This window comes from Lynx canadensis, chromosome B1 (genome assembly GCF_007474595.2).
Source record: "Lynx canadensis isolate LIC74 chromosome B1, mLynCan4.pri.v2, whole genome shotgun sequence".
Lineage (NCBI taxonomy): Eukaryota > Metazoa > Chordata > Mammalia > Carnivora > Felidae > Lynx > Lynx canadensis.
The window spans coordinates 119,722,795-119,749,931 of NC_044306.2; the positions used below are offsets into that span (position 1 = coordinate 119,722,795).

Below are 27,137 nucleotides of genomic sequence, written 5' to 3' on the forward strand. Positions count from 1 at the left end.
AACACCTCTTCACTTGTTTTCCTGTGCTTCTGTTGCTTAGGCTTACAGGACTGTTCTTTTTTTTTTTTTCCTATACTCCTTCCTGTATCACTTCAGTATATTTACATATTTTTCTTAAGTAAATCTGATTTTCCAAAATCATAAATGAGAAGTAAATTACTAACTGGATTAAATGTGATTTAGAGAAACCCTGTAAATATACACTTACTATTTATTTAGAACTGCATTTTGAATATGAAAAAGGAAAGGAATGTTAGAGGTTTAAAAGAAAAGTGGTCTTGAAGTGGAAAACTTAATTCTACCTTTCTGAATTTTGTACAAAACTGATTTTGTGCTATGATAAAGTAAAATTTAGTAGTTTACAATTCCTACTTTCCCATTACACTTCCCATACTATATAGAAATTTCAGCTTCTCTACCCAACTGGAAGATACAGAAGGCGCTTTAGTTATTTCATAGCATCACAGCCTACAAAATCTGTAATAATTCTGTGAGGGTTAAAAAATGGGACATTGGATTTGATCTCTAGCAATGGGGTGGATGACATTCAATGAACAGCCCTCTCACTTATGTCAATGAAAACATCTGAAAACAATATTTTAAGTCTCTTTAAATATACCTTTTATCTGTCAAGAAAATAGGAAATCATCAGACACTAAAAACAGTATGACTAGGAGAGATAAATAAGCACTCAAGCTGGCTTTCGCTCTGGGGCTTCTGCAAAACACCAGTGAACTTGAGATTCATTTTGAGAACCATGAGAGTATAAGAGGCTATGCGTGGGCCTGCCCAGGTTGGGAGAAAAAGGAGAAATCATTCCTTCTCACCCACACAAAGCTGGAACCCAATGTAATGATGAATTTGAGGTAAACCTGCCCTGCAGAGGGGACCCGCAGCTAAACTTGACTGTCTGAACTGTGGTGCTTCTGGGCAAGAAAAGAGTCTCCACTAAATATGTGTAACTTCATGCTGATCTGTGTTCCAAAGTCACAGAAAAAAACGTCAAGCTGAAAATATATCTAAAAGTAGTCCCGGATTGTTAAGATTGTAAGCACATGGTAGGGGCAAATTCATATCCTATCTGGGAAAACTGACATTCAACTTCAGCAATTCCCAAAGATTAAGTTTCAGGGAAGAGCTCACTGTTGCCAAAAACAAAAGCAACAAAACAAAAACAAAAGTCACAACATGCACAAGGAAACACGTTTCAAAAATTTGCATTATCAGAAAATAAAATATAAAATATTTTCAATAACTATGAAGAAATTAAAGAGGAGGTAACAAATATAAGTATAAAACAAGAAACTATTTACAAAAATGAACACATTTCAATAAGCACCAACTTCTAGAAATGAAAGATATAATAAAGTAATTGAAATTTCAAACTCAGTAGATTAGGCAGCAGATTAAGTGAAAAGAAAATTGGTAATCTAGTAAATAGGTCTGAAGAGATTACAATGCAGTACACACAGAAAAAAAAATGGGCGATATGAAAACTGGGCTTACCCAAATGGAGAAGAGACTGTGACTGTTCAATGTTTTAATCATAGTTCCAGAAAAATACAGGCAAAAGAATAGGGAAGAGGAAATATTTAAACAAATAAAGACAGAATGTTCCAGAATGGATGGAAAACATAAATCCTAAGCAAACTAAAAGGAAGCCATATGTAAATTAACATAAGTACTGAACAGATCACACTGAGATTGCAGAAAACCAAAGAAAAAGAAAGATCTTAAAAATAGCCAAAGGAGGGGCATCTGGGTGGCTCAGTCGGCTAAGCGTCCGACTTGGGCTCAGGTCATGATCTCACGGTCTGTGAGTTCAAGCCCCATGTCGGGCTCTGTGCTGACATCTGAAAGCCTGGAGCCTGCTTCAGATTCCCCTCTTCAGATTTCCCTCTCTCTCTGCCCCTCCCCCACTAGTTCTCTCTCTCTCTCTCTCTCTCTCTCTCTCTCTCTCTCTCTCTCTGTCTCAAAAATAAATAAACATTAAAAAAAATTTTTTTAAATAGCCAAAGGAAAAAAAAAATTCCTAAAAGACACTTAAAAACAGCAATAAAAGCCAGAAAACCAAGGGACAGTATTTTAAAGAAACTGGAAGATAGTAACTCTCAACCTAGAACTGTATACCCTGAAAAACTATCTTTTAAGAATGAGAATAAAGATAATTCCAGATCAATAAAACTAAGGATTTGTTACCAACAGATCTTCATGAGAAATATAGCATGCTCTGGTGCACTGTTTCTGAACTATGAATTAGTTCATATATGATGGTAAATGAGGAATTGTGTTAGTGTAACATGAAAATTTGCATTTGTACATAATTTCTCCTGCCATGTTAATATTTTACATCACCAAACAATGGCATGTGAATGCAAAACGCATTGAAAAACAAGAACAGACAAAAAAGGTCAGATATATGATTCCTTACAATTAAAGATAAAGCCTTACTAAAATGAAGACTTTTTAAAAAGCTTAACTCCCTATAGAAGTACTTTTTTTTTTTTTTTCAGACAGTTAGTTGCTGGTTTAGGGGTTTCAGAGGCTTTTTAAACTTTCTAGACCATTAAACTATCTAATGAAACCATATATGGATGTAGAAGCTGACATTACAAACAAAGTAGCTACCAACACTTTCCCTCAGTTAAAACAACAACAACAAATATTTGATTGATGGAGAAAGCTATAATCTGGATCAGATTTGGACAGAACTGCTTACTATTTAAAGCAAATGCTTTCAAGGTTCTACATCTCGAAATAATACATGTGGTTCCAAGGGTTTGGGTCTGCCAAAAAGAGACTGTGAAATGCAAATGCCACTGGAGATTTAACTGCACTAGCACTTTTATTAGGATCATTACTGTTTTTGTCAATACTTTGGTCACAGGATTTAAGCTTTGAGTTGTCTGCCCAACTGTTTTCCCATGAGTCTTTGTTGTTTCAGTGTAAACTTTAGTACAACACAAGGTTTTCAAACAAGGAAACATGTTTCACCTTCTAATAGAAATACCTCTATTAAAGGAAATACTTTAGGCAACAAAATAATTGTCCCAGATAAAAAATTTGAGTTGCCATAATGAATAATGATCAAAACGGGAAATAGGTGAGTATATGGATAATTCTAAACCAACATTGACTATAGAAAAGAAACAATAATAGTGTTTAATTCAAGACAGAACTAAAATACCAGAATGTGATTATTCAGGTATTCTCATCTTCCTATGAAGAGAGTAAAGATAGCCAGTGTTTCCCTTTTTATTAACGAGTGAATATTTGTGGTAAAATTATAAAGGAAAAAGGAGGAATGATAAAAAAAAAATTCAAGATCGTAATTCCTTCTGACGGTGTGAAAGGAGATGGGAGATGGGACTAAGAGGGGCACATGGGTGGATCCAAAGGCACTAGTAATATCCTATTTCTTAAGATGGTTGGTAATTATTACCCAATTGTTCATATTACTGATGCTTTCTAAAATTTACACATGGTTATAAATACTTGTATGTATGTTCGATATTTTAAAAATTTTTATATTATATTGAAACCATATGACAACTTACTGATAGAAACTAGTTTTCCTGGTTTATTTCAGTTACCATGGTTGTTCTTCTCTGGGCTGTAGTTTGGTCAATTACTACCAGCGAATGTCTTCCTGGAGGAAATCTATTTGGAATTATAATCCTATTCTATTGTGCCATCATTGGAGGTAAACTTTTGGGGCTCATCAAGTTACCTACATTACCTCCACTGCCTCCTCTTCTAGGTAAGTGCTAAATACTTTCTGACTTCAAGAGTAAATCATATTTTAAAAACTGTAGTTTGGGAAGCTTTGGGAAATAAATATAAAATATTTCTGTATTTGATGTGTTGGAGCCAAAAGCCAATTATTAAATTTTGAGTTTGGTAAGCCAGTTGTTAAACACAGAAATTTTTAAAAATTAAATTATATATATTTACAATTAAATAACTTGCATTAAAAATAAAACCAGTAGATACTCAAAACTAATCACTTACGGCATTTTCTCCTTATCTAGGCTCTTGAAATTATGGAAACAATATATAGTGGTGTGCCACTGGCTCTGTCTTCCCAACTGCACATTCATTGACATCGTGTTGGTAGCTTAACATCAACCATGGTAGAAGTAACTGTAAGACAGAAATGCTACAAAACTAGGGCTCAATGTATTGTAAGTCACTCACATCACTGACAAAGGAGTGAAGGGGTCGTCTGCCAGATCAGTATCAGGTGGCCATATCAATCCAGACCATCCAGAAACAGTGTCCCAGCGAAGTTGTTGTCACATTCATTTGGAGAACAAAAAAATGCTTCCTCTTGCGCCCCCCCCCAAAACTCCAAAAGAAACTCTTAACATATTTTTGAGTCCTTGTTAGATTATTATTTCTTTTGAACTCTGCTCATTTCAGCACTATTTGTAATGAAAAATCTGAAAAGTTCCTTAAAGTCCATTAATTGGTTCAAAAAATTACAGTACTTCCAAACAATGAGATACTATTTCTACTATTAGAAAATGAGGCACACGAACACACATACTGAGGCATGCTTACATAGGTATACAAACTTTTCTGGAAAGGCAAAGAAAACCCTTAAGAGTGAAAATCTTTGGAGAATGAAGATCGAAAGTTTGCAGTTGGAATAGAACATGTACTTGTCACTTCCTACTTGTTGGTGATGTTTTAATTCACCATGAGCATGTGTTATCCTTATTACTCTTTAAAAAACAACTGTGGTTGGCTAGTTCCCACTTTCAAAAATTCTGGAAAGACCGTAACTGCAGAATTCAAAACTTTACGAGACCTTCTTCTAGATTAAATGGCAGTGATGCTTCCTGGCCTAGCGGTGTCTGGAGCAAGTCACAAAAGCTATGCTTGTTATTAGTCTCCATTCTCATAGCTTACATACAGAACATTGCAACAATAGTAAGTTTGTTTAGTCATTTAATGTGTAATGCTTGTAAGGTCATGCTGAGAAGAGGGTACTGCTAGAGAAGAACAGTCTGGAAGCCCAGTGTCTGGTGGAGAAGTCTCTCTTTCCTGTTGTAGGGGCATGTGGTATCAGCGAGGGCAGGATTCTCTCGCAAACTCCTCAGCTCCCTCGGTCACTGTCAACTACTGACACTTCCCAGAATGTGTCATACTTCTCTTCATACCTTGGAAGAAACTGCTAACCCATCCAGAAACTTCTTGACTCTCCACCCGGTTCTTCCCCTTGTTTGGATCCCTCTGACTTACTACTCTTCTCTCACTCATACAACACTTCTTTATGCTTCCATAAAATTGAGGTTGTCAGTTTATCTCACTCCCCTAGAGGCTGAAAACTTGTTGAGATGTAGTACCAAGTTTTTGTTCATTATTATACTTCTACTACCTACTGTACTGTCTAAAATACTGAAGGCATTTGGTAAACAGTAAATGGCTGAATGAAAGAAGAATCAGAAGCTGACCTGACAGAGCAATGTCCATTTCTTCATAACTCACAAGCCTTTGGAAAGCAAGGATTTTTTTTAATGTTTTTTTCATGTTTATTTTTTTAATGTTTTTTTTTTATTTTTTTTTAATGTTTATTTTTTGAGAGAGAGAGCACAGGTAGGGGAGGGGCAGAGAGAGAGGGAGACCCAGAATCTGAAGCAGTCTCCAGGCTCCGTGCTGTCAGCACAGAACCAGAAGCGATGCTCAAACTCACGAACCATGAGATCATGACCTGAACCAAAGTCAGAATGCTCAATGGATTGAACCACCCAGGCGCCTCGCAAGTTATGTATTTTTTGTTAAATTACCTGGCTTGAGGGTGAAATAGAATCCACATAAGTATTTGTTGATAATTCAGGTAATCTGACATAGCAAATAACTTCAGGAGCTGTTTACTTTGCACATAAAAGAGTGACTGAATTAGGCATTGTATTAAAACATTTTATATTTATAATTTGATCACATTTCTATCTGAATACTCCATTACTGATTCTAATGATTTTTATTTGCATATTAAAGGCTTTTCTTAGCTCCTCTAATATAGTATATTATTTTAATTTTTTATTGAAAGTTTTATTTAAATTCTAGTTAGTTAACATATAATGTAATATTGGTTTCAGGAATAGAATTTAGTGATTCATCTTGCATATAACACCCAGTGCCCATCATAACAAGTGCCCTCCTTAATACCCATCACCCATCTAGCCCATCTCCCCACCCACCTCCCTCCATCAACTCTCAATTTGTTCTCTATCATTTAGAGTATCTTATGGATTATGAGCAGGTAGATAGGCTAAATGAGTAAGGGGCATTAAGGAAGACACTTGTTGGGATGAGCACTGGGTGCTGTATATAGGTGATGAATCACTGGAATCTACTCCTGAAATCATTATTGCACTATATGCTAACTAGGATATAAATAAATAAATAAATAAATAAATAAATAAATAAATATTTTAAAATAATAAAAAAAGAAAAAGAAAAAGAAAAAAAATAAAATTCAAAGAAAAAAAAAGAGTATCTTATGGTTTGCTTCCCTGTCTTTTTTTCCCTTCACATATGTTCATCTGTTTTGTTTCCTAAATTCCACATGTGAGTGAAATCATATGATATTTGCTTTTCTCTGACTTATTACACTTAGCATAATATACTAATATTATGGATATGGATATATAATATACTAATATTATGGATATGGATATATAATATACTAATATTATGGATATGGATATATAATATCCATCCACATTGTTGCAAATAGCAAGACTTCATTCTTTTTGATGGCTAATATTCCATTGTGTGTGTGTGTGTGTGTGTGTGTGTGTTCATATATATATATATATACATATATATATATATATATATATATATATACACCATATCTTCTTTATTTATTAATCAGTCAGTGGACACTTGGGCTCTTTCTGTAGTTTGCTATTACTGATAATGCTGCTATAAACATCAGAGGGCATGTACCCTTTGAATCTATATTTTTGTATCCTTTGGGTAAATACCTAGCAGTGCAATTGCTACATCATAGGGTAGTTCTATTTTTAACTTTTTGAGGAGCCTCCATAAGTGTTTCCCAGAGTGGCCACACTAATTTGCATTCCCACCAACAGCATAAGACAGTTCCTTTCTCCACAGCCTCACCAACATCTGTTGTTTCTTGTGTTAGTTTTAACCATTCTGACAGGTGTGAGGTGGTATCCCATCATGGTTTGGTTTGTATTTCCCTGATGATGAGTGAGATTGAGCATCTTTTCATGCATCTGTTAGCCATCTGCATGATGGAAAAGTATCGATTCATGTCTTCTCATTTTTTCACTGGATTGTTTTTTGGGTGTTGAGTTTGGTGAGTTCTTTATAGATTTTGAATACTAACCCTTTATCTGATATGTCACTTGCAAATATCTTCGCCCATTCCATAGGCTGCCTTTTTGCTTTGTTGATTGTTTCCGTTGCTGTGCAGAAGCTTTTTATCTTAATGAAGTCCCATTAGTTCTTTTGTGCTTTTGTTTCCTTTGCCTCCAGCAATGTGTCTAGTAAGAAGTTGCTACAGCCAAAGTCAAAGGGGTTGCTATCTGTGTTCTCCTCTAGGATTTTGATGGTTTCCTATCTCACATTTAGGTCTTTCATCCATTTAAACAAAAATGTTAAACAAAAGAATATTAAAGAGACATGAACTCAAAAAGTAAAAATGCCAAAAATATCTTCTCTATTTGAAAACCAACTAAGGAGTTGTTTGACTTCTCCATTCTAGGCATGCTTCTTGCTGGGTTTCTTGTCAGAAATATCCCTGTCATCAGTGATAATGTACAGATCAAGCATAAGTGGTCTTCCTCTTTGAGAAGCATAGCCCTGTCTATCATATTGGTTCGTGCTGGCCTTGGGCTTGATTCAAAGGTATGAAGTATAAATTTCTAATTGTTGACTAGGAATTGAACTCTTCCAGTACTGCTACTATTCAGAATCACCGTGCTTTAGGCACTTTGTGTGACACTCTAAAGAAGAGAATGGAGGGGGGCCTGGGTGGCTCAGTTGGTTAAGTGTCTGCTCAGGTCTTGATCTCACAGTTCGTGAGTTTGAGCCCCACATCAGGCTCTGTGCTGACAGCTCAGAGCCTGGATCCTGGTTCGGATTCTGTGTCTCCCTCTCTGTACACCACCCCCGCTTGCACTCTCTCTCTGTGTCTCAAAAATGAATAAATGTTAAAAAAAAATTTTTTTAAAGAAAAGAATGGAGTTTATTTCATGGAGGACTGACTATTCCCAGAAGATGACCCTATATTCGTTCTTGGAGGAAGGTGGAATTACTGTCTGGGGACAGCACTAACAATAAAGGCTCCCCTTTTCTCTGACAGAGATATAGGTCATCCTTATAAATAACAGGCTAGAGAGAGGATAGCACATTTATGGCATGCAAAGCCTTATGCAAGTGCTTAGGGCTAACTGTACAGCTCAAGAAACTGCTTGATGCATAGGACGAGTCTCAAGTATGCCTTTTTTAATGCTTTTACTAATGTATATTTTTGAATGAGAGAATGAGTGTTCTTGGGGATGAAGGTTTTCATCCTGGCCTCATTCTGGGGCCACAAGTTATAAATAAAGCTAACACCAAGAGGGTTAAATCAGCTACTTTGGGGATTAATGAGCACAGACTACAGAACATCCTGCTTGAGTTCAAACCTAGCTGCACAATTTACCAATTTCATGATCTTGGACAAATGACTTTAACTTGTATCTTTTTAGATGAGGACATCTAAATATAATGGGGATAGTAATTTCACCTATATCATAGTGTTGCTATGAGGACTAAATAAGCTATCTCCAAAACACTTCAAACACTGAAATGTTTGTTAAATAAAACTCATTACCTGGCAAATTCATGATAATCCAAACATGGTCTGAATACTGAAGAAAAGTGTCTAATGTCATAATCTCTTTCTGTCTTTAAATGATTATTTTTGTATTTCTGTTTGCATATTTCAGGCCCTGAAGAAGTTGAAGGGTGTTTGTATAAGACTGTCCATGGGTCCTTGTCTTGTGGAGGCATGCACATCTGCACTTCTGGCCCACTTTCTAATGGGCTTACCATGGCAATGGGGATTTATCCTGGGGTAATGGTTTTTCTTTTTCGTATGAAAACAATGCAGGGATGTTTGGGGCTTTCTCTGATTCCATACCAGAGAATGCATAATAGCATTTTCTTAAGGACATCAGAAAATACAACACGGATATTCCAGCGTAATCTAAATATTATAACTTCAAAATATACTATTTATAGAATACATCTAACTTTTACAGGCATTATGATTTAAACAGTTGAAGAATTAATGGTGTTTTACCTACACCTTATTCCATGCTGGTGAGAGAGATGCCATATCTCACCTCAAAGTCCGTACAAAGGGTAATAAACATATCAACAGTAATGAACACCTAACACTCTTTCTCCTTCTTTTGTCACCAGACAGTTATGATTGGGTGGTTCTGTTGTCTCTTCCTTCCACTGCCAGTTCTTCTAATGGTTAACAGCCATAAGAAGTAAATAAATAAAGGGGAGCCTGGGCGGCTCATCGGTTAAGTGTCTGACTTCGGCTCAGGTCAAGATCTCACAGTTCGTGGGTTCGAGCCCCACGTTGGGCTCTCTGCTGACAGCTCAGAGCCTGGAGCCTGCTTCAGATTCTGTGTCTCCCTCTCTCTCTGCCCCTCCCTCACTCACTCATGCTCTCTCTCTGTCTCTCAAAAATAAACATTAAAAAAAGAAGTAAATAATTATGAAAGTGCTTAGTAAGAATTTAGTACTAATTAGTAGGCAAGAAGCAAGAAATCCTTACTTCTGGTTAAGACGGTAGAGCTATACTGCCTGGATTTAAATCCCAGCTCTGTGACTCCAATATGTGAACTTCGCAAGTTATTTAATCTCTCTGCATCTCGTTTGCAAGAATGAAGTCTCCTCATTTGCAGAATGAAGATAATTATTGTAGCTACCTTTTAGAGTTGTGAGGATTAAATTAGTTAATTTATGTAGAGCACTTAAAATGGTGTTTGGCACATAGTAAATAAACACTGTAAAATGTTTTCTGCTGTTACTGCTGCTGCTAGTGTTAGTATCACTGTCACTGCCATTATGGGCTTCTTCTAATCTGTGGTCTTATTCTACTTACCAAGTCCCAACAGAAGGCCTAATATCAGTCAGTTCCAATTTAAAAAGCCTGCAGCTGTGTTCTTCAAACCTCATACCATAAATGTTTCGTCTTTATTTTTTTTAATGTTTTATTTATTTTTGAGAGAGAGCAAACGGGGGAGGGGACCGAGGATCCAAAGTGGGCTCTGTGCTGATAGCAGCAAACCTGATATGGGGCTCGAACCCACGAACTATGAGATCATGACCTCAGCCAAAGTCAGATACTCAACCAACTGAGCCATGCAGTTGCCCTGGCTTGCTTGCTTTATTTATTTATTTATTTATTTATTTATTTATTTATTTATTTATTTTTTAAGGCAGATTCCTGCAACCTAATCCCATTAGGTCTTCTGTGCCACCCATAACTATATATTTCAGGGCAACCTAAGTGGTTCCAATATAGGCTGTCTGTAGCCACACTTTCAAAAAGTGTTCTGTAGAACTTGTGTGTGTGTGTGTGTGTGTGTGTGTGTGTGTGTGTGTGTTTCCAGTTTGGTGCTTCACTGCTATTTGAAAGACAGTAGTTGTCTAAAGTGTAACCTCTAAAAGAGTAGATGTTATTATAATTTCAACAATAATAATAATGAGTAAGCTGCTATCACAAATGTTTAAAGCGCTGCCTACTTAGTTTTGTTTTAGGTGCTGTGTCTCCAGCTGTCGTAGTGCCTTCAATGCTCCTTTTGCAGGAAGGAGGCTATGGAGTTGAAAAAGGCGTCCCAACCTTGCTTATGGCTGCTGGCAGCTTCGATGATATTCTGGCTATCACTGGCTTCAACACATGCTTGGGCATGGCCTTTTCCACAGGTAAACTGGTCAGTTCACGATGTGCTGTTCCCTTGCGCTACAGAGACATAGATTATGATGTTACAAACTGGGCATATTTGCTTGATAACTGAATACGGCAGATTAAAATGGAGAAACCAACTCCACAGGTTAGTTCTATACCTGAGGAGGGACCAGTAGCTTATTTTACTCCCTTCACCCTCTGGACATGGACTGTTCCAATGGTCTGGTAAATGCATTGACAGGGATCCAGAGTAGCAAAGTTTAAGAAAGGATTAGAATAGCTTTTGCATGGAGGCTTCTGAGAAAGCTCAATCTTGGAGACTTCACACAGAGATGAGTAGGTTTTTCAAAGACAACAATGACACAGAGCAGTCCAAGTGAAAGGAACAGCATTCTTCTAAAATAGGAACAGTTTCTGCTCTCTGTAACATTTTATGGGTAATAATGGCAATGATTTTTCACAGGTATCTTACTTCCTTACTGAGTGTCTGACATGGATGTATTTTGTGCTAAGCAGTAATAAAAGAAGAGTGTAAAACATTTTTTGTCTCCCACTATTATTTAAGACTTTTACTATCCTTTGGCACAGCACAAGTTTATTTTTTTTTTTTTTTAAATTTTTTTTTTTTTTTTCAACGTTTATTTATTTTTGGGACAGAGAGAGACAGAGCATGAACGGGGGAGGGGCAGAGAGAGAGGGAGACACAGCATCGGAAACAGGCTCCAGGCTCTGAGCCATCAGCCCAGAGCCCGACGCGGGGCTCGAACTCACGGACCGCGAGATCGTGACCTGGCTGAAGTCGGACGCTTAACCGACTGCGCCACCCAGGCGCCCCCACAAGTTTATTTTTAAACCATGTCCAAGATTCAGAGATAAGATTTGCGATCCCATGCGATTGACAAAATGTAATTGTAGAGTGAATTTAGCTTCCAATCATTGTGGAACACATTTTCTTGGGAAGTCATATGTTCTCAGTATCTCTACTCCCATAGTTATCTAGGGATAACATTTTAGGATTTAGGCTGATTACCTAGAACCTCAACTCTTCCCACTGCCCCAAGTTCCTTATATCCGGTCACCCTCCATACACTGCTGTGCATCACTGGTAAATTAACCTTGTCAAAACATGACTCTCATAGTATTACTTTTTGGTATAAGAACCAGTGAGGATTCTCTATTACCTGTTAGGTCAAATCTACACCCTTGTCTTTAATTTTACTGTACCTATCCAAACTTATGTTCTCACTGCCTTCCTGGTATACACCTTTGAAACCATGGTTCTCAGCCTCAGCTGCATACTAGAATTACCTGGAGAATTTTTAAAAATACTTGTAAGTGAGCACTACCTTAGACCAATTAAATCAGAACCTTTGGGAATAGAAACCAGGCTTTATGCAAGAGTTTGCATTAGAATCACACGGGAGGAGAAGAAGAGGGATGAGGGGGCAAGAGGGAGGGTGTACTGGGGTTTCATAATCTGGGGAGTATGGGCTATGGATAGTTTAAAGAACTTTCCTAGTCAACAATGCTGTGTTCCCTCTGCCCTGCTCCACTAAATGTGGTCCTTAGACGTTTCGGATGGGAACTACCAGGAGCCTCTTTAAAATATGGATCCCAAGCCCTGCCAGGCTTACTGAATCAGAATTTTTAGAGGTGGGTCCAAGAAGTCTTTTTTTTTTCCTTACATACTAGAGACTGAAACTAATTAGCTACTTTTTGTACATTTATAGTGAATTATTTATTGTAATAACTTGAGACATTTGCTACTGTCACAGCTAGATGTTTCTGACAGTCACACCATTATCTAACATAGAGCTGCTCTGGCTAAATAAAATTACTACAGAGGTAATTCTTTTTTTTTTTTTCTTTTAATAAGAGAGATGATTAAAACTGTAAGGAGGGAAAAACTGTTGCCCATCTACCCACCTTAAGTCCATTGGCTGGGCCCTGTAAATCAGAATGACAAAAGACAAATTAACAAGAGAAAAGCATGTGCACCCTGTTGTGCATGTTGTTAGCATGTGCACCCTGCTTACCTAGGGGAGTACTTACTCACTGATGCCTAACTCAAAGAGGTGGTTAGAATTTGGTATATAAATATATATATAATTTGCATGTAAGTGAACCATGCAACTCAAACCTGTATGTGATGTATATATCACATCTTAGCAAAAAACAGTAATTTTGGTGAAATGCAAGACAAAAGAAAAGAACTTTTAGAGGCAGCAAATTGTGGAAAGGCAAATAGGGTAACCAATGGTATCTAGGGATGCTCTTAGTAGAATCTGTCTTTGGGATGATAAGAGTCTGAAGTTGTCCCAGTGGTTAACTTCTGTCCTTCTGGTAGAGGAAAAATTTATGCCCTTAAAAGTTTATGCTCTCCTTTTAGGCAAATAGGAGGAGATAGATACCTTTTCTTGATTCTGTTTCTTCTCAATTGCCTTCTGCTCAAAATCATCTTTATGCCAAAGTGGCATACCTTGGTGTGGCATATTGTTACCCTAAACTACAATAATAAGAAACTACATACTAGTTGCATTTTTTAAAATGTTGTGTTTATTTTTGAGACAGAGACGGACTGAGAGAGAGAGAGAGAGAGAGAGAGAGAGAACATGAGTGGGGGAGGGGCAAAAAGAGAGGGGGACAGGGGATCCAAAGTGGGCTCTGTGCTGAGAGCAGAGAGCCCTATGCAGGGCACGAACTCATGAACTGTGAGATCATGACCTGCGCCTAAATCGAGAGTTGGACGCTTAACCAACTGAGCTACCCAGGGGCCCCAGTACATATTTTCTTTGAATAGTGTGGAAGGAAGGACTTCATGTGTTGAGCAATTTACTATGATTTTGTGTACAATGTGCTAACAGATTTTTTTAAAGTATTCTAAATTCTGTTTGCTATGAAAGAAAACAGAAGTCTACTTATATATATATATATTATGATACTTCAAAGAAGCAATCCAACAAATAAAGGCTCTTCTAAGAGCAGTTTCAAAAATAATTTGTTTTTGGGGGTGCCTGGGTGGTTCAGTCAGTTAAATGTCCGACTTCAGCTCAGGTCATGATCTCGGGGTTCGTGAATTCGAGCCCTGCTAGGGCTCTGTGCTGACAGCTCAGAGCCTGGAGCCTGCTTTGGATTCTGTGACTCCCTCTCTCTCTGCCCCACCCCTGCTTGCACTGTGTCTCTAAAAAATGAATAAACATTAAAAAAAAATTTTTTTTTAGTAATTTGTTTTCATATTTACTTTTAGAAATAGCTTTTGAGAAACAGTAAGTCCCCTACACTCCTTGTAGTAAGAAAAGATTCTTGAGGTACTTGGCTGGCTCAGTTGGAAGGGCATGTGACTCCTGACCTTGAGGGTCATGAGTTTGAGCCCCACATTGGGTATAGAGATTACTAAAAACAAAAAAAATAAATAAATACATTTTAAAAACTTAAAAAAATAAAAGATTCTTGGGGCGCCTGGGTGGCGCAGTCGGTTAAGCGTCCGACTTCAGCCAGGTCACGATCTCGCGGTCCGTGAGTTCGAGCCCCGCATCGGGCTCTGGGCTGATGGCTCAGAGCCTGGAGCCTGTTTCCGATTCTGTGTCTCCCTCTCTCTGCCCCTCCCCCGTTCATGCTCTGTCTCTCTCTCTCTGTCCCAAAAATAAATAAACGTTGAAAAAAAAAAAAATTTTAAAAAAAATAAATAAAAGATTCTTGATTTAACTGCCAAATTTTTAAGTTACTGTATTCTTTACATATCAGAGCTACCGTAATCAATTACTAGTAAAAAATCAGGTTCTTAATTGGCAATTTGAAAACTAGATATGTCTTCTCACCCAGCCTGTGCCTATAGAATAGTAGAACAAATTAGCTCTGTTCATGAATTTTATCTTTCATATTTTCTTAGGCCATTTAAGTAAACTTTTATTGATGTAAGCATAAAAGAAGGGCACAAATCATAGTTTATACCAATTTTGAAATTTATCTGCAATAATATGCATAGGTTTCTTATAATATAGGCCCATCTTATTAGACATTTTACATCACATATATTTAAGAAAGTGGAGAGCAGGAAATACCTGTATAACTTTCCTTCTATGTAATTAGATGCTTTTTATGTTGATAATTAAAGTCTAAGTATTTACAGATTTAGAGTTCTGCCTGAAGTTTTTCTTTTTATGTGTTTTTAAGGCTCCACAATTTTTAATGTTCTCAGAGGAATTTTAGAGGTGGTAATTGGTATGGCAACTGGATCTCTTCTTGGATTTTTTATTCAGTACTTTCCAAGCAGTGACCAGGTAAAAGAAATAATCTATGGGAAAGTCATGCTCTAAAATGTCATTGGAAAAACATTCTGGAACAGTCCCCTGAACGTGAAGAACACGATTTAGAAAATGGCCCCCCATTGTAAAACTGCTTATTCCCAAATCAATGCTATCCATGAGATGCATGAACAAGGTTAGATGTGCAGTTGACCCCTGAACAATGCAGGGATTAGGGGCACTGACCCTGTGCACAGTCAGAAATCCATGTATAACTTTTGACTCCCCAAAAACTTAATTACTAATAGCCTGCTGTTGACTAGAATCCTTTCTGATAACATAAACAGTTGATTAACACATATTTTATATGTTGTATGTACCATATACTGTATTCTTATAATAAAGTAAGCTAGAGAAAAGAAGATATTATTAAGAAAATCGTAAAGGAAATACATTTATAGTAGTGTACTGTATTTATCAAAAAAAAAAAAATTGCATGTAAGTGGACCATGCAGCTCAAATCTGTGTTAAGGGTCAACTGTATAAGGTTTTAATGCAATCCTAAAATTTTTACTCTAATGTATATTCTATAAACTTACATTTCACTGAAAAATAAATAACATCATTTCCAGAATATGCAAGCAATCCTTTCTTTTTGTTTTTATTTTTTATTTTATTATTATTATTAATATTAGCTAAGTCAAGATGTAAAATGGCTTTGGGGCCCTCTTTTTAGTATCAGCATATCTTAGATTATAATACTACCTATACCTTAACATCTCATTGTAATATAGTCTAGTATTTGTCACCAAGATGATCAAAGTTCTTTACTCATCACAATAATTTCATAATATTCACAGAGGGTTTTTTTGTTTTGTTTTCCTTTACCCTCCTAAGTCTCTTGGGATAGACAAACATATAAGAGTCTTTGTTTTCCTATAAGAACTGGCATTATTTTGAAATTTCAGAGAATTTTGAATGGAAATATAAACTTAACTAAAGTAGAACTTTAAAAAAATTAATATTTCCATTATAAGAAAGTATGATGAGTTGGATTTTTACTATGCTCCAAAACCCTCCAACTAAAATTGTAAAAAATTTTATGAATGCATAAAAGAAAATTATAGGATTTTCTAATTACACAACAAAATAAAGAAAAGAGTGATGGCTTACATTTTGTTGCTTACTGTATATAAAATGATATAGTAAGTACAATAAAGTGCCACTACATTCAATATGGCAGCCACCAGCTACATGTGGCTATAGCAGATAGAGAACATTTCAGTGGTGCAGATGTAGAAATTTCCATCATCACTGGATGTTCTTTTGGGAAGCACTGATCTAGTACAATCATATAAACTCATGTAATCTAGTGTGAACCACATAAGACCCATGAAGAGAATACTATTAATAGTATTCATCAGTACCTTTCTACTGATGAGGAGATTGAGATTTAAGAAGTAACTTGAACAAGTTCATATAGCTAGAAAGCAGCAGAGCTGGGAGTGAACTCTAGTAATCCTGAGCCTGGATGCTTCCAAGTCAAGCACTTCTAAAGACCTACTTGCCTTCTAAAGTGATCAAGAAGTTTAGGCCATGGCAAACATTTTTCTAGATATGTCTTCTAAGGCAAGGGAAACAAAAGCAAAAATAAGCTATTGGAACTACATCAAAATAAAAAGCTTTTGCACAACAAAGGAAACCATTAACAAAACTAAAAGACTAAAACCTACTAAATGGGAGAAAATATTTGCAAATGATGTATCCAAGAAGGCTTAGTATCCAAAATATATAAAGAACTTATACAACTCAACACCTATATATATATATATATTCTGGTACTCTGCCCATTTTTAATCAGAATATGTATATATGTATATATATATACGTATATACATGTATATATGTATGTATATACATATATATATGTATTCTGATTAAAAATGGGCAGAGTACCAGAATGGACATTTTTCCAAAGAAGACATAATATATGGCCAACAGACACATGAAAAGATGTTCAACATCACTAACCATTAGGAAAATGCAAATCAAAACCACAATGAGTTATTACTTTACACCTGTCAGAATGGCTAACATCAAAAAGATAAGAAATAACAAGTATTGGATACAGAGAAAATGGAACACTGCACGGTTGGTGGGAAGGTAAACTGGTACAGCCACTGTGGAAATCAGTGTGGCGGTTCCTCAAAAAATAAAAAATAGAATTACCATATGACTCAGTAATTCTACTACTGGGTATCTACTCAAAGAAAACACTAATTTGAGAAGATTATGAACCCCTGTATTTATTGCAGTATTATTTACAATAGCCAAGATATGGAAGCAACCTAAGTGTCCATCAATAGATAAATGCTAAGGAAGGTGTGATATATATACAATAGAACATTGAACAGCCATAAAAAAGAATGTGATCTTGCCATTTGCAATAACGTGGATGGATCCAGAGGGTATTATGCTAGTAAATAAGTCAAACTGAAAAAGACAAAGAGCATATGATTTCACTCACATGTGGAATCTAAAAACTGAACAAATGAATAAATAAACAGGAAGGAGAATCATGTTTAGAAAAAAAAATGAGAGCATGGCATTAAGGAGCCTAAAAATACTAGAGATATCACATCTTTAACTTTCACAAAAACACTGTGACAAAACTGCTTTCAGGGAGGAGAAGAAAAAAAGCCTGAGGAAGCTAAGTTATGTGACCACTACATATGCCAGTAGTGTAAAAGAGCTAGAATTTTAACTCTGGTCTGTCTGGCTCCAAAACCCATGCACTTTTTTCTACTATTACATTCAGCCCTGTGAAATTCTGCTTGGATAACTGCAGGAGAATACAACTAGTGTTCTTGGAAGAGGAAGCTGCATTTGTCCATGTGCTGACTCTACTTTTATTAAGGAAAAGAAAGTAAATGTCATGGCATGCATTTATTTGCCTAGACAGACATTTTCATTTTCCACTAAGTCCTGAATATAGAAAAAGCAATCATTAAAAATCAGTTATAGGAAATAATTGAGCTAATCAACCTTTCTTTTTCTCCTCAAGGACAAACTTGTGTGGAAGAGAGCATTCATTGTTTTGGGGCTGTCCATACTAGCTGTGTTCAGCAGCGTGTATTTTGGTTTCCCTGGGTCAGGAGGATTGTGCACACTGGTCATGTCCTTCCTTGCAGGTTTGAGATGGGCCGGCGAAAAGGTGAATTTCAAGTTCTTCTCATTTAAGTTCTTTCTGATCAGAGTAAATTTTTTTCTTTACAGATGTTTCCTAATATCAAATTAATAAAATTATTTAATCACAAAAGCTATTTTCTATGCATATGTAAATGTATGCCCAAGTGTACACACAGACATCCTTTTCCCCCTTATATACTAATCTGTAATTTGATGACTTAAAAATATATTATGGTCATATTTCCATGCTGCCTCCCTATTCTTTGTAAGGGCTACGGCTACAGAGTATTGCATGGTATAGCTGTCCTATATTTAACCAGTCTCCTGATAACAGATTTTAAATTGTTTCTGGTTTTCTACTAAGACAAAAAGTATTTCGGTAAAATATCATACCTATGCCATATTTCATTAACTCTAAGATGCTATCAAATCTAAGAAGCACCATTTTACATGCTACCAAGAAAGAAAAAAGAATACTACCTATTAAACTATGACATGACATCCTAATTTCAGAAATTTTAAAATGTGAAAAAAAATCAACAAAATACGACATACGTTTGAGTTTATCTGTAGGATAAATTTCCAGAAACAGGATTGCTCTATGAAGGAGTATATACATTGATATTTTGATAATATCAATTTTCCCTTTTTAAAATTTTTTTTTCAACGTTTATTTATTTTTGGGACAGAGAGAGACAGAGCATGAACGGGGGAGGGGCAGAGAGAGAGGGAGACACAGAATCGGAAACAGGCTCCAGGCTCTGAGCCATCAGCCCAGAGCCTGAGGCGGGGCTCGAACCCACGGACCGCGAGATCGTGACCTGGCTGAAGTCGGACGCTTAACCGACTACGCCACCCAGGCGCCCCTCAATTTTCCCTTTTTAAAGACTGCGCCAGTTTATATTTTCACCAACAGTATGTGAAGATCTGTCTTTCTGATCTGAGTATTTTCAATCTTCAGATATTTTGCTAATCTGATACGTTAAAAATGTATCTCATTATTGATCTGACTTACATTTCTTTTTTTTTTTTTTTTTTTTAATTTTTTTTTTTCAACGTTTATTTATTTTTGGGACAGAGAGAGACAGAGCGTGAACGGGGGAGGGGCAGAGAGAGAGGGAGACACAGAATCGGAAACAGGCTCCAGGCTCTGAGCCATCAGCCCAGAGCCCGACGCGGGGCTCGAACTCACGGACCGCGAGATCGTGACCTGGCTGAAGTCGGACGCTTAACCGACTGCGCCACCCAGGCGCCCCGTGATCTGACTTACATTTCTTTATGAGTGAAGCTAATCATCTTTTCCTGTGCTTACTAACCGGTTTGCTCAAAAGCCTGTGCCAATTTTTTTAAAAGGTTGTTTTGGTTTTTCTTATTGATTTTCATGATCATTAAGATTATTGATTTTTTTGATATGTACTATGGAAATTAGCTGGTTGTTATTTACTAATTTTAATTTCAAGTTACATACTTATAGATTTGAACTTGACAGCAGCATATGCTATTCTGTTTAATGGAGAAATTAGATGTAGGTGACCCACCTAAATGCAGCTATATCATTTTGGACAACCTGGAAACAACTGTTCAAAATAATTAAGCTTAAAATAATGCCACATGGAAAAATATGTGAGGGTTAAAAAGCTGGAGGTTAGGTATATAATCAAATTCAATTGAGTGAATCTCTGCAGAAGTAGAATAGAGACAGAATTTCCCTGTGAGTAAAGAACACTCAGATAGGAGGCTCTCACTATGTAATCTATGATTACAAAGTTAAGACAAGTATAACTGAATTGTCTTGCTTCAGAGGAGACAAATGGTAGGGACAGCCTGGAGCATTGTGTAGAGAACGGTATTGAAGCCACCAGAAAGTACATGGAGATGGATTGGGCTTCGAAGAAAGTAGAGAGTCCCTTTGAAACTGCTCCATGCACTAGATGCACCCCTTGGTTTGCTGCCTTGCAAGACTCTTGGCTACAAGGTTTATTTCAGGTCTACTTTTTTCTTTCCTAGCAACACCTATATTACGCAATTCTACTTTCTGATTTCAAGTAACCTAACATTTGACCAGAGCAGAGCTACAGAGTAAACAAACTTCCTAGCATAAATCAGGTACTCTTATCATCCCTTGTCTCCCATAAGCATTTGCTCTTATCAAAACATTTGTTTTTCCATGGCTTCACTTTGCTTGTGGGCTGAAGCAGAGTTATCACCTATCACTGGTCAGTCTTCTATCTAATCTCAGCTCTGGACTTGAGGGCTATACTGCCTCCTTTGCTTCTCTCTGTGGATTCACTGCTCTCTGTCTTGGGTCCTCCCCAGGGCTGCTGACAAATGTGCCCTACTCTTTGAAGCGCTCTGATCTATTCTGTGCCCCAGGACCAAGGTCACAGTTTCACTTTAGTGAAAGATGCTGCTGCATTCACGTTGTGAATGTAGCACAACACTTTTCTTTGTCCAACACTTGGGAAGTTTGCCTGCATTGGCATTTTACAAATTGTCCATTCACTTCTTAATAGTAATCTTTTTTTCAGCATTAAAAACGTAAATTACCAAAGACAGTAATTTTTAAAATAAAATTAACTTTATTTTAACTTTTATGAAGGTACTATATGCTCACTTTTTAACTTTGGAGGTGGAAAATCTGAAAGAAAAGGAAAGAAATCATTTGTAGTTCCTCCATCTAAAGCCAACAGCTCTGTAAACTATTTAAATATTTTAGTTTATTTCCTTTCATTTATTCAACAAGAAAACTCTCAAAAATGCTCATAATAAGCTTTTTCAAACTGAACTTTATGGATAACTGTTTTTATGTTGTCCCCCCCTTAAAAATCTTCGAAAATGACAGCCAACTCATTATTTCATACTGTAACAGGTAAAAAGAGGAAAGGGAACTAATAGTTTGTTCTTTTTTAATATTTCTTTTTATAATCTTAATTTGATAATTAGATTATTTCATGTTTTTAAGTTTTCATTTAAATTCAAGTTAGTTAACATACAGTATAATATTAGTTACAAGGGTATGATACAGTGATTCAACACTTCCATATAACACCCTGTACTCATCACAAGTGCACTCCTTAATCCCATCACTTCTTTTACCCATCTCACCACCCACCTCCCTCTAGTAACCATCAGTTTGTTCTCTATAGTTAAGAGTCTGCTTCTCGGTTTGTCTCTGTCTCTCTTTTTTTCCCCCTTTTTCCTTTTGTTTTGTCTCTTCAGTTTCATATATGAGTGAAATCATATGGTATTTGTCTTTCTCTGACTGATTTTGCTTAGCATAATACTCTAGCTCCATCCATGTCATTATAAATGGCAAGATTTCATTCTTTTTATGGCTGAGTAATATTCCATTGTATATATACTACATTTTCTTTATTCAGCCATCTATCAACAGACACTGGAGCTGTTTCCATAATTTGGCTATTTTATATAATGCTGCTATAAACATCAAATTAGTGTTTTTGTATTCTTTGGGTAAATATTTACTAGTCCAGTTGATGGATCATAAGGTAGTTCTACTTCTAACTTTTCAAGGAACTTCCAAACTGTTTTCCACAATGGCTATACCAACTTGCATTCCCACCAACAGTGTAAGAGGATTTCTCTTTCTCCACATCTTCGTCAACCCCTGTTACTTCTTGTATTATTGATTTTAGCCATTCTGACACATGTGAAGTGATATCTCATTGTAGTTTTGATTTGCTTTTCCCTGATGATGAGTGACGCTGAACATTCTTTCATGTGTCTGTTGGCCATCTGTATGTCTTCTTTGGAGAAATGTCTATTCATGTCTTCTGCCTGTTTTTTAGTAAATTTTTTTGGCCAGTCTGTATGGCTGTATGCTGGGCACTAAGTGGATGTTCTCATTTATTTTCACACACACAAAATAAACTTTAAAAAGTATTACCATTTCTATTTTATAGAGGCTATAAATCAGAAAGACATAAATAACGTGTCCAAAATCACAAAATTAGAAAATGGCACTGTGATTTAAGCTCAGGTTTACCTGACACCAGAGTTACTACTCTGTGATACAACTGTAGCATTGTTGTTCAGGGCACATTTTTATATTTTTGACATCTATTTGAATAACACATACCAAGTACCTTAGAAACATTATATTTCTACACTTTGCACTTCAAAATTAAGTCTCTAAATCCCTAAGTGATAGGATAGAAAATAAGCAATGAAAGGAGCCGTATCATTTGGAATGGAACATACAAGAGTAGTTTTAGCAACAGGGAAATCAAAGGGGAGATTAGTGCCTATTGCAAGTGGGCATTAGCTATGGGCACAGAAAGACACAGCAAGGCAAGGGAAATTTTGACCAGTTCCAGTTATACCACTCTTCTCAAAAACTGGGGATTATAGAGAAAAGATCATTATAAACCAAAACACAGCATCTGTTAGTATGTGTTTGTCATAATTTTGCCTGAATTGCCTTCAACCCAGCTGAACATAGGTCCATGTAATCCTACAACCCAGTGGAAGAACTAGGAACACTTTTTTCATATGTACCTCTGGTAACTCTCATATATGGATCTCTTTACCTTACACACACACACACACACACACACACACTTTTTTTTAACCATTATACTCTATACAAAGCTAAATCCTTAGCCATAGAATACACTCAGTAAATAATAATATAATCCTTATTATTTTGTAACTACTTTGTAGAGCAATACAATATAATAAAAAGAGCTTAAAATTTAAGATAAAGTAATTGGGATTCCAATCCCAATTCTACTGCTCTGTAGCTGTATAATCCCCCCAAACTTACATGCCTTCTCTATTACTCTGTTTTCTCAAACTGTAATGGGAAGAAAATAATAATAATATCAAAAGAATAGTGACTACTATGTAGGAAAACAGATACAAAACAATTGTAAACTCAACAGTGCTATATATCAAGGCTGGTTTTGAGTTATAATTTGAAAAGCTAAAATATGTTATAAAACTTTGTTTATGCTATAGTTTTCTGACATTATTTCATACTTCTTTACTTGGTTTTTCCATATATCATTAATCTTGCCATTTATTGTATTCAAATACGCTCACCTTTTTACAGCCTCTGTCATTTTTTTTCATCTATTTTCAAATCCAGTGCTTCTTCTGAAGACCTTTGTAGCTGTGGGATGGTTTTTCTGACATATTTTGAATCTTCTGAATCTTGAAATACTCTTTCTGAGAAGGGAGGTATCAGCTTACGTAGGTTTTTAAGTCATAGTAAAACTTCCATTTCTGCTCATTTTCTTCCTTTGTCCATCCTTGAAAGTGATTTATGTTTTTGAAGATTCTTGCTACTGCTACAAACAGATGTATAAAGTAGCCTTAAACATTTAGTGTGGACAACGTAGTTTTCATTCCTCTGCTCTCTTTTACACTTAGCCTATTTGATGACTCCGTTTTCTTTATAAGCACATTCATTTTGAAGTTATGAGAAAGCATTAAGAGGGTACGTTTTGACTCTTCTCCCATTTTTTTTTTTAATTTTTTTTTTCAACGTTTATTTATTTTTGGGACAGAGAGAGACAGAGCATGAACGGGGGAGGGGCAGAGAGAGAGGGAGACACAGAATCGGAAACAGGGTCCAGGCTCTGGGCCATCAGCCCAGAGCCCGACGCGGGGCTCGAACTCACGGACCGCGAGATCGTGACCTGGCTGAAGTCGGACGCTTAACCGACTGCGCCACCCAGGCGCCCCTCTTCTCCCATTTTTAAGTCTTACAATATATAAACCTATGTCTGATGTTCAACTAGTCTAAAGCATTACAATCAAAAAAACAAACGGTGGCCTTTGTCTACAGTTTAGAAATGAAAATAATTGGATGGAGAAAGCTTTTTAGGCCATCTGCTTTCATTGGAGTTCTGAGTACATTAAATATTTTTGAGGCCTTCCCTTAAATAATTAGTCATAGTAACAAAAGGCTAAGTAACCTAAGGTTAATAGAGTTGATTTTTGTTCTGCACTAATGTGGATAGCAACTAAAGTCTGAGCTATACATATACTCTAAAAACTAAATTAAAAAGTAAAATTTAAAGATACATAGAAAGGTGGGCAACTGGACTCCAGTTTTGGTAGGATAATTTAATTGTCATTAAATGATAAAAGATCTTGGATGTTATATAAACTTCCCATTTTACAGATGAGAAGAAAATAAGGCACTGAGGGACAAGTGGCTTGCATTTAGCAGGTGGCAGTATTTGACCCTAAGTTATTATCTGATTCCTTATGATATGAAAACATAACTCTTTGCATGATGTAGGAATAGAACTGTATAAGTAAATCAACCAGCCCCCTCACACATGAGCTCTTTTGTAAGCCAAGAGGAAACAGAATCTTCACCCTAATAAACATACCAGAATTTGTTTAAAAATAAAGAAAACAGAGACACAATGTAATCTTCCTTTGTTAAACTGCTGAATACAGATATAGAAAACCAGATCCTCAAAGGTGTGTAGTTATAAGTGTAAAAGTGTTGTCTAAAAATAGATTCTTATTAGTTGACTGGAAAAATCTGTTCAATACAAATTTTTAGATACTATGATGGGTACTGCTAAATTGCCCTCTAAAAAAAAGCACTATCAATTTGTTCTCCTACCAGTTAGTGAGAGTTTCCTTATAATCACAGATACTTGACATTATTAAAACTTTTTAGTAGTTTTTGTAATGTAATGCCTCCTCAAATGTGACATATCATTTTAATTTGTGTCTCACTGATTACTGAATTTTAACATCTTATGTTTTTGGCCATTTGTGTTTCTTCAGCTATGAATTACTTGTATATATACATTGCCCATTTTTTTCTTTTACTTTCTTTTTCTTATTGCTTAGATTTTGCTCCTTATTCTGTTATGCACAGTACAAATATTTTCTCCTGGTTTGTCATCTTTTTGTTCTTTGTTTGTGTGTGGTTTCTGTTGCCACAAAACATTCTAGCCTTGGTATAGTCAGTTGTGCTCATCTTCTTTTAGGATTTTGGCAGTATGTGTTATAAAGTTAGTGCTTTTATCAGTTAGGATCTTATCAGGCAAGGGAAATCACATGATAACTGGAATAGGGAAAGTTAATTATTAACCATACCAGGGGATCAGATAACAAGAGATTGGCTTGTAAGATGTAAAGGACCCCTGAAGAATATAGGAATAAGCTATAAACCCCTAGCGCTCAGATTGAGCATCCCCTAAGACCTCCCCACTCCATCCCACCTTCTCCCACCCCCAGGGCTCAGAATCCAGATCATGTTAGAAAGCCTTTATTCCCTGGATGGTGGAGAAGGCAGCCATGGTGCCCTGCTTGGACAATTTGCTGGAAATCTATACTCCAAATTCACCTTCTAGCGTGCATGGGGAGGTATTTTGCCCAAGGGAATAGGCTATGAAACTCCCTTGCAGTAAGCTAGGAGCGGCTGCTGGCCACTGGGTGCTGCTGGCTGCCATGCACTATAGAAGCCCAGCACTGGAGAAGATACCTGGATGCTGAAGAAACCCAAGTGTGCTATAGGATCCTGCTGGGAGGAGCCCCAGAAATCAGGAAGGAGAGTATCTTCCTTGCAATATCTCTTCAGCACTCTCTACTGACAAAATTTAATATGATGCCAGCTGGCAAAAGAGAAATATTTAAAGGCTTAGCTTAATTTTCGGCAGAGCAACAATGAAATGTGGATTTGGAACCAAGGGGTAAAAAATTAACAACTGGCACAGCATTTTACTAGACCTGAGTTATATTTCTGTGCATGATTTGAGACAACCTTAAATGATGTTTTCTATAAAGATAAAATAAAATGGGAAACAAGGGGCCATCAATAAAGAAATGATTGAATAAACTATGGTACTACGATACTATAGATTACTGTATAACAATAATGAGATGTGTATCTAGATATATGTGCTACTATTATAAGATCTCAAAATCATATTGTCAAATGAAGATTAACATAAAATTTTAACTATAAAATACTAGGTATTATATTTGTACATACACACATATCATATATTCAGAAGTAGAAACCCCCCTAAGATTATTTTATTAGACTTTTTATAATTAACATCCACTTGCAAACCAACTCTAAAGCACCTCATATAATAACTGTGTTAGAAATATCTTTATGCAGTTTTTTGTTCTATTTTAGCTAACCTCTTATTTATAGGTATCACAGAAATAGGGACACCTGGGTGGCTCAGTCGGTAAGCATCCGACTTTGGCTCAGGTCACAATTGCACAGTTTGTGGGTTCGAGCCCCACATCGGGATCTGTGCTGACACCTTGGAGCCTTGAGCCTACTTGGGATTCTGTGTCTCCCTCTCTCTCTCTACCCCTCCCCTGCTTGCACTCTCTCTCTCAAAAATAAATAAACATTAAAAGAAAAAAAGATGTCACAGAAATAAAGCCTATCTCAGGTCAAATTGACTCAAATTTCAAATTAGTAAAATTCTTAGAACTTGTAACTTCATGTAATAAAAATCTGTGTGTGGGTGTGTTTCTTTTAGGCAGATGTTGAAAAAATTATTGCAGTTGCCTGGTACATCTTTCAGCCCCTTCTGTTTGGACTGATTGGAGCAGAAGTATCTATTGCATCTCTCAGACCAGAAACTGTAGGTAAGAATTTCAAAGTAGTACTTTTGTTACAATCAACTTTTATATTCAGTGGAATACCTTTATTAGGTAAATTTATTGTCACAATTATATAAAAAGTTAATAATGATCTAAGTCTCTTCCAGGAGTTGGCTAGAAAGTAATCT

At 36.3% G+C, this 27,137-nt stretch overlaps 1 protein-coding gene across 1 annotated transcript in view; it reads left to right on the top strand.

Annotated features, from left to right (window-relative positions):
* SLC9B2 (solute carrier family 9 member B2) overlaps positions 1-27,137 on the top strand; it is a 52,191-nt gene that overhangs the window by 17,502 nt on the left and 7,552 nt on the right. The window contains exons 4-10 of the mRNA XM_030313342.1: positions 3,590-3,760; positions 7,748-7,890; positions 8,976-9,103; positions 10,799-10,974; positions 15,131-15,237; positions 18,266-18,415; positions 26,886-26,994. Coding sequence (XP_030169202.1) covers positions 3,590-3,760; positions 7,748-7,890; positions 8,976-9,103; positions 10,799-10,974; positions 15,131-15,237; positions 18,266-18,415; positions 26,886-26,994 — 984 coding nt within the window. The remainder of the gene's footprint in view (positions 1-3,589; positions 3,761-7,747; positions 7,891-8,975; positions 9,104-10,798; positions 10,975-15,130; positions 15,238-18,265; positions 18,416-26,885; positions 26,995-27,137) is intronic.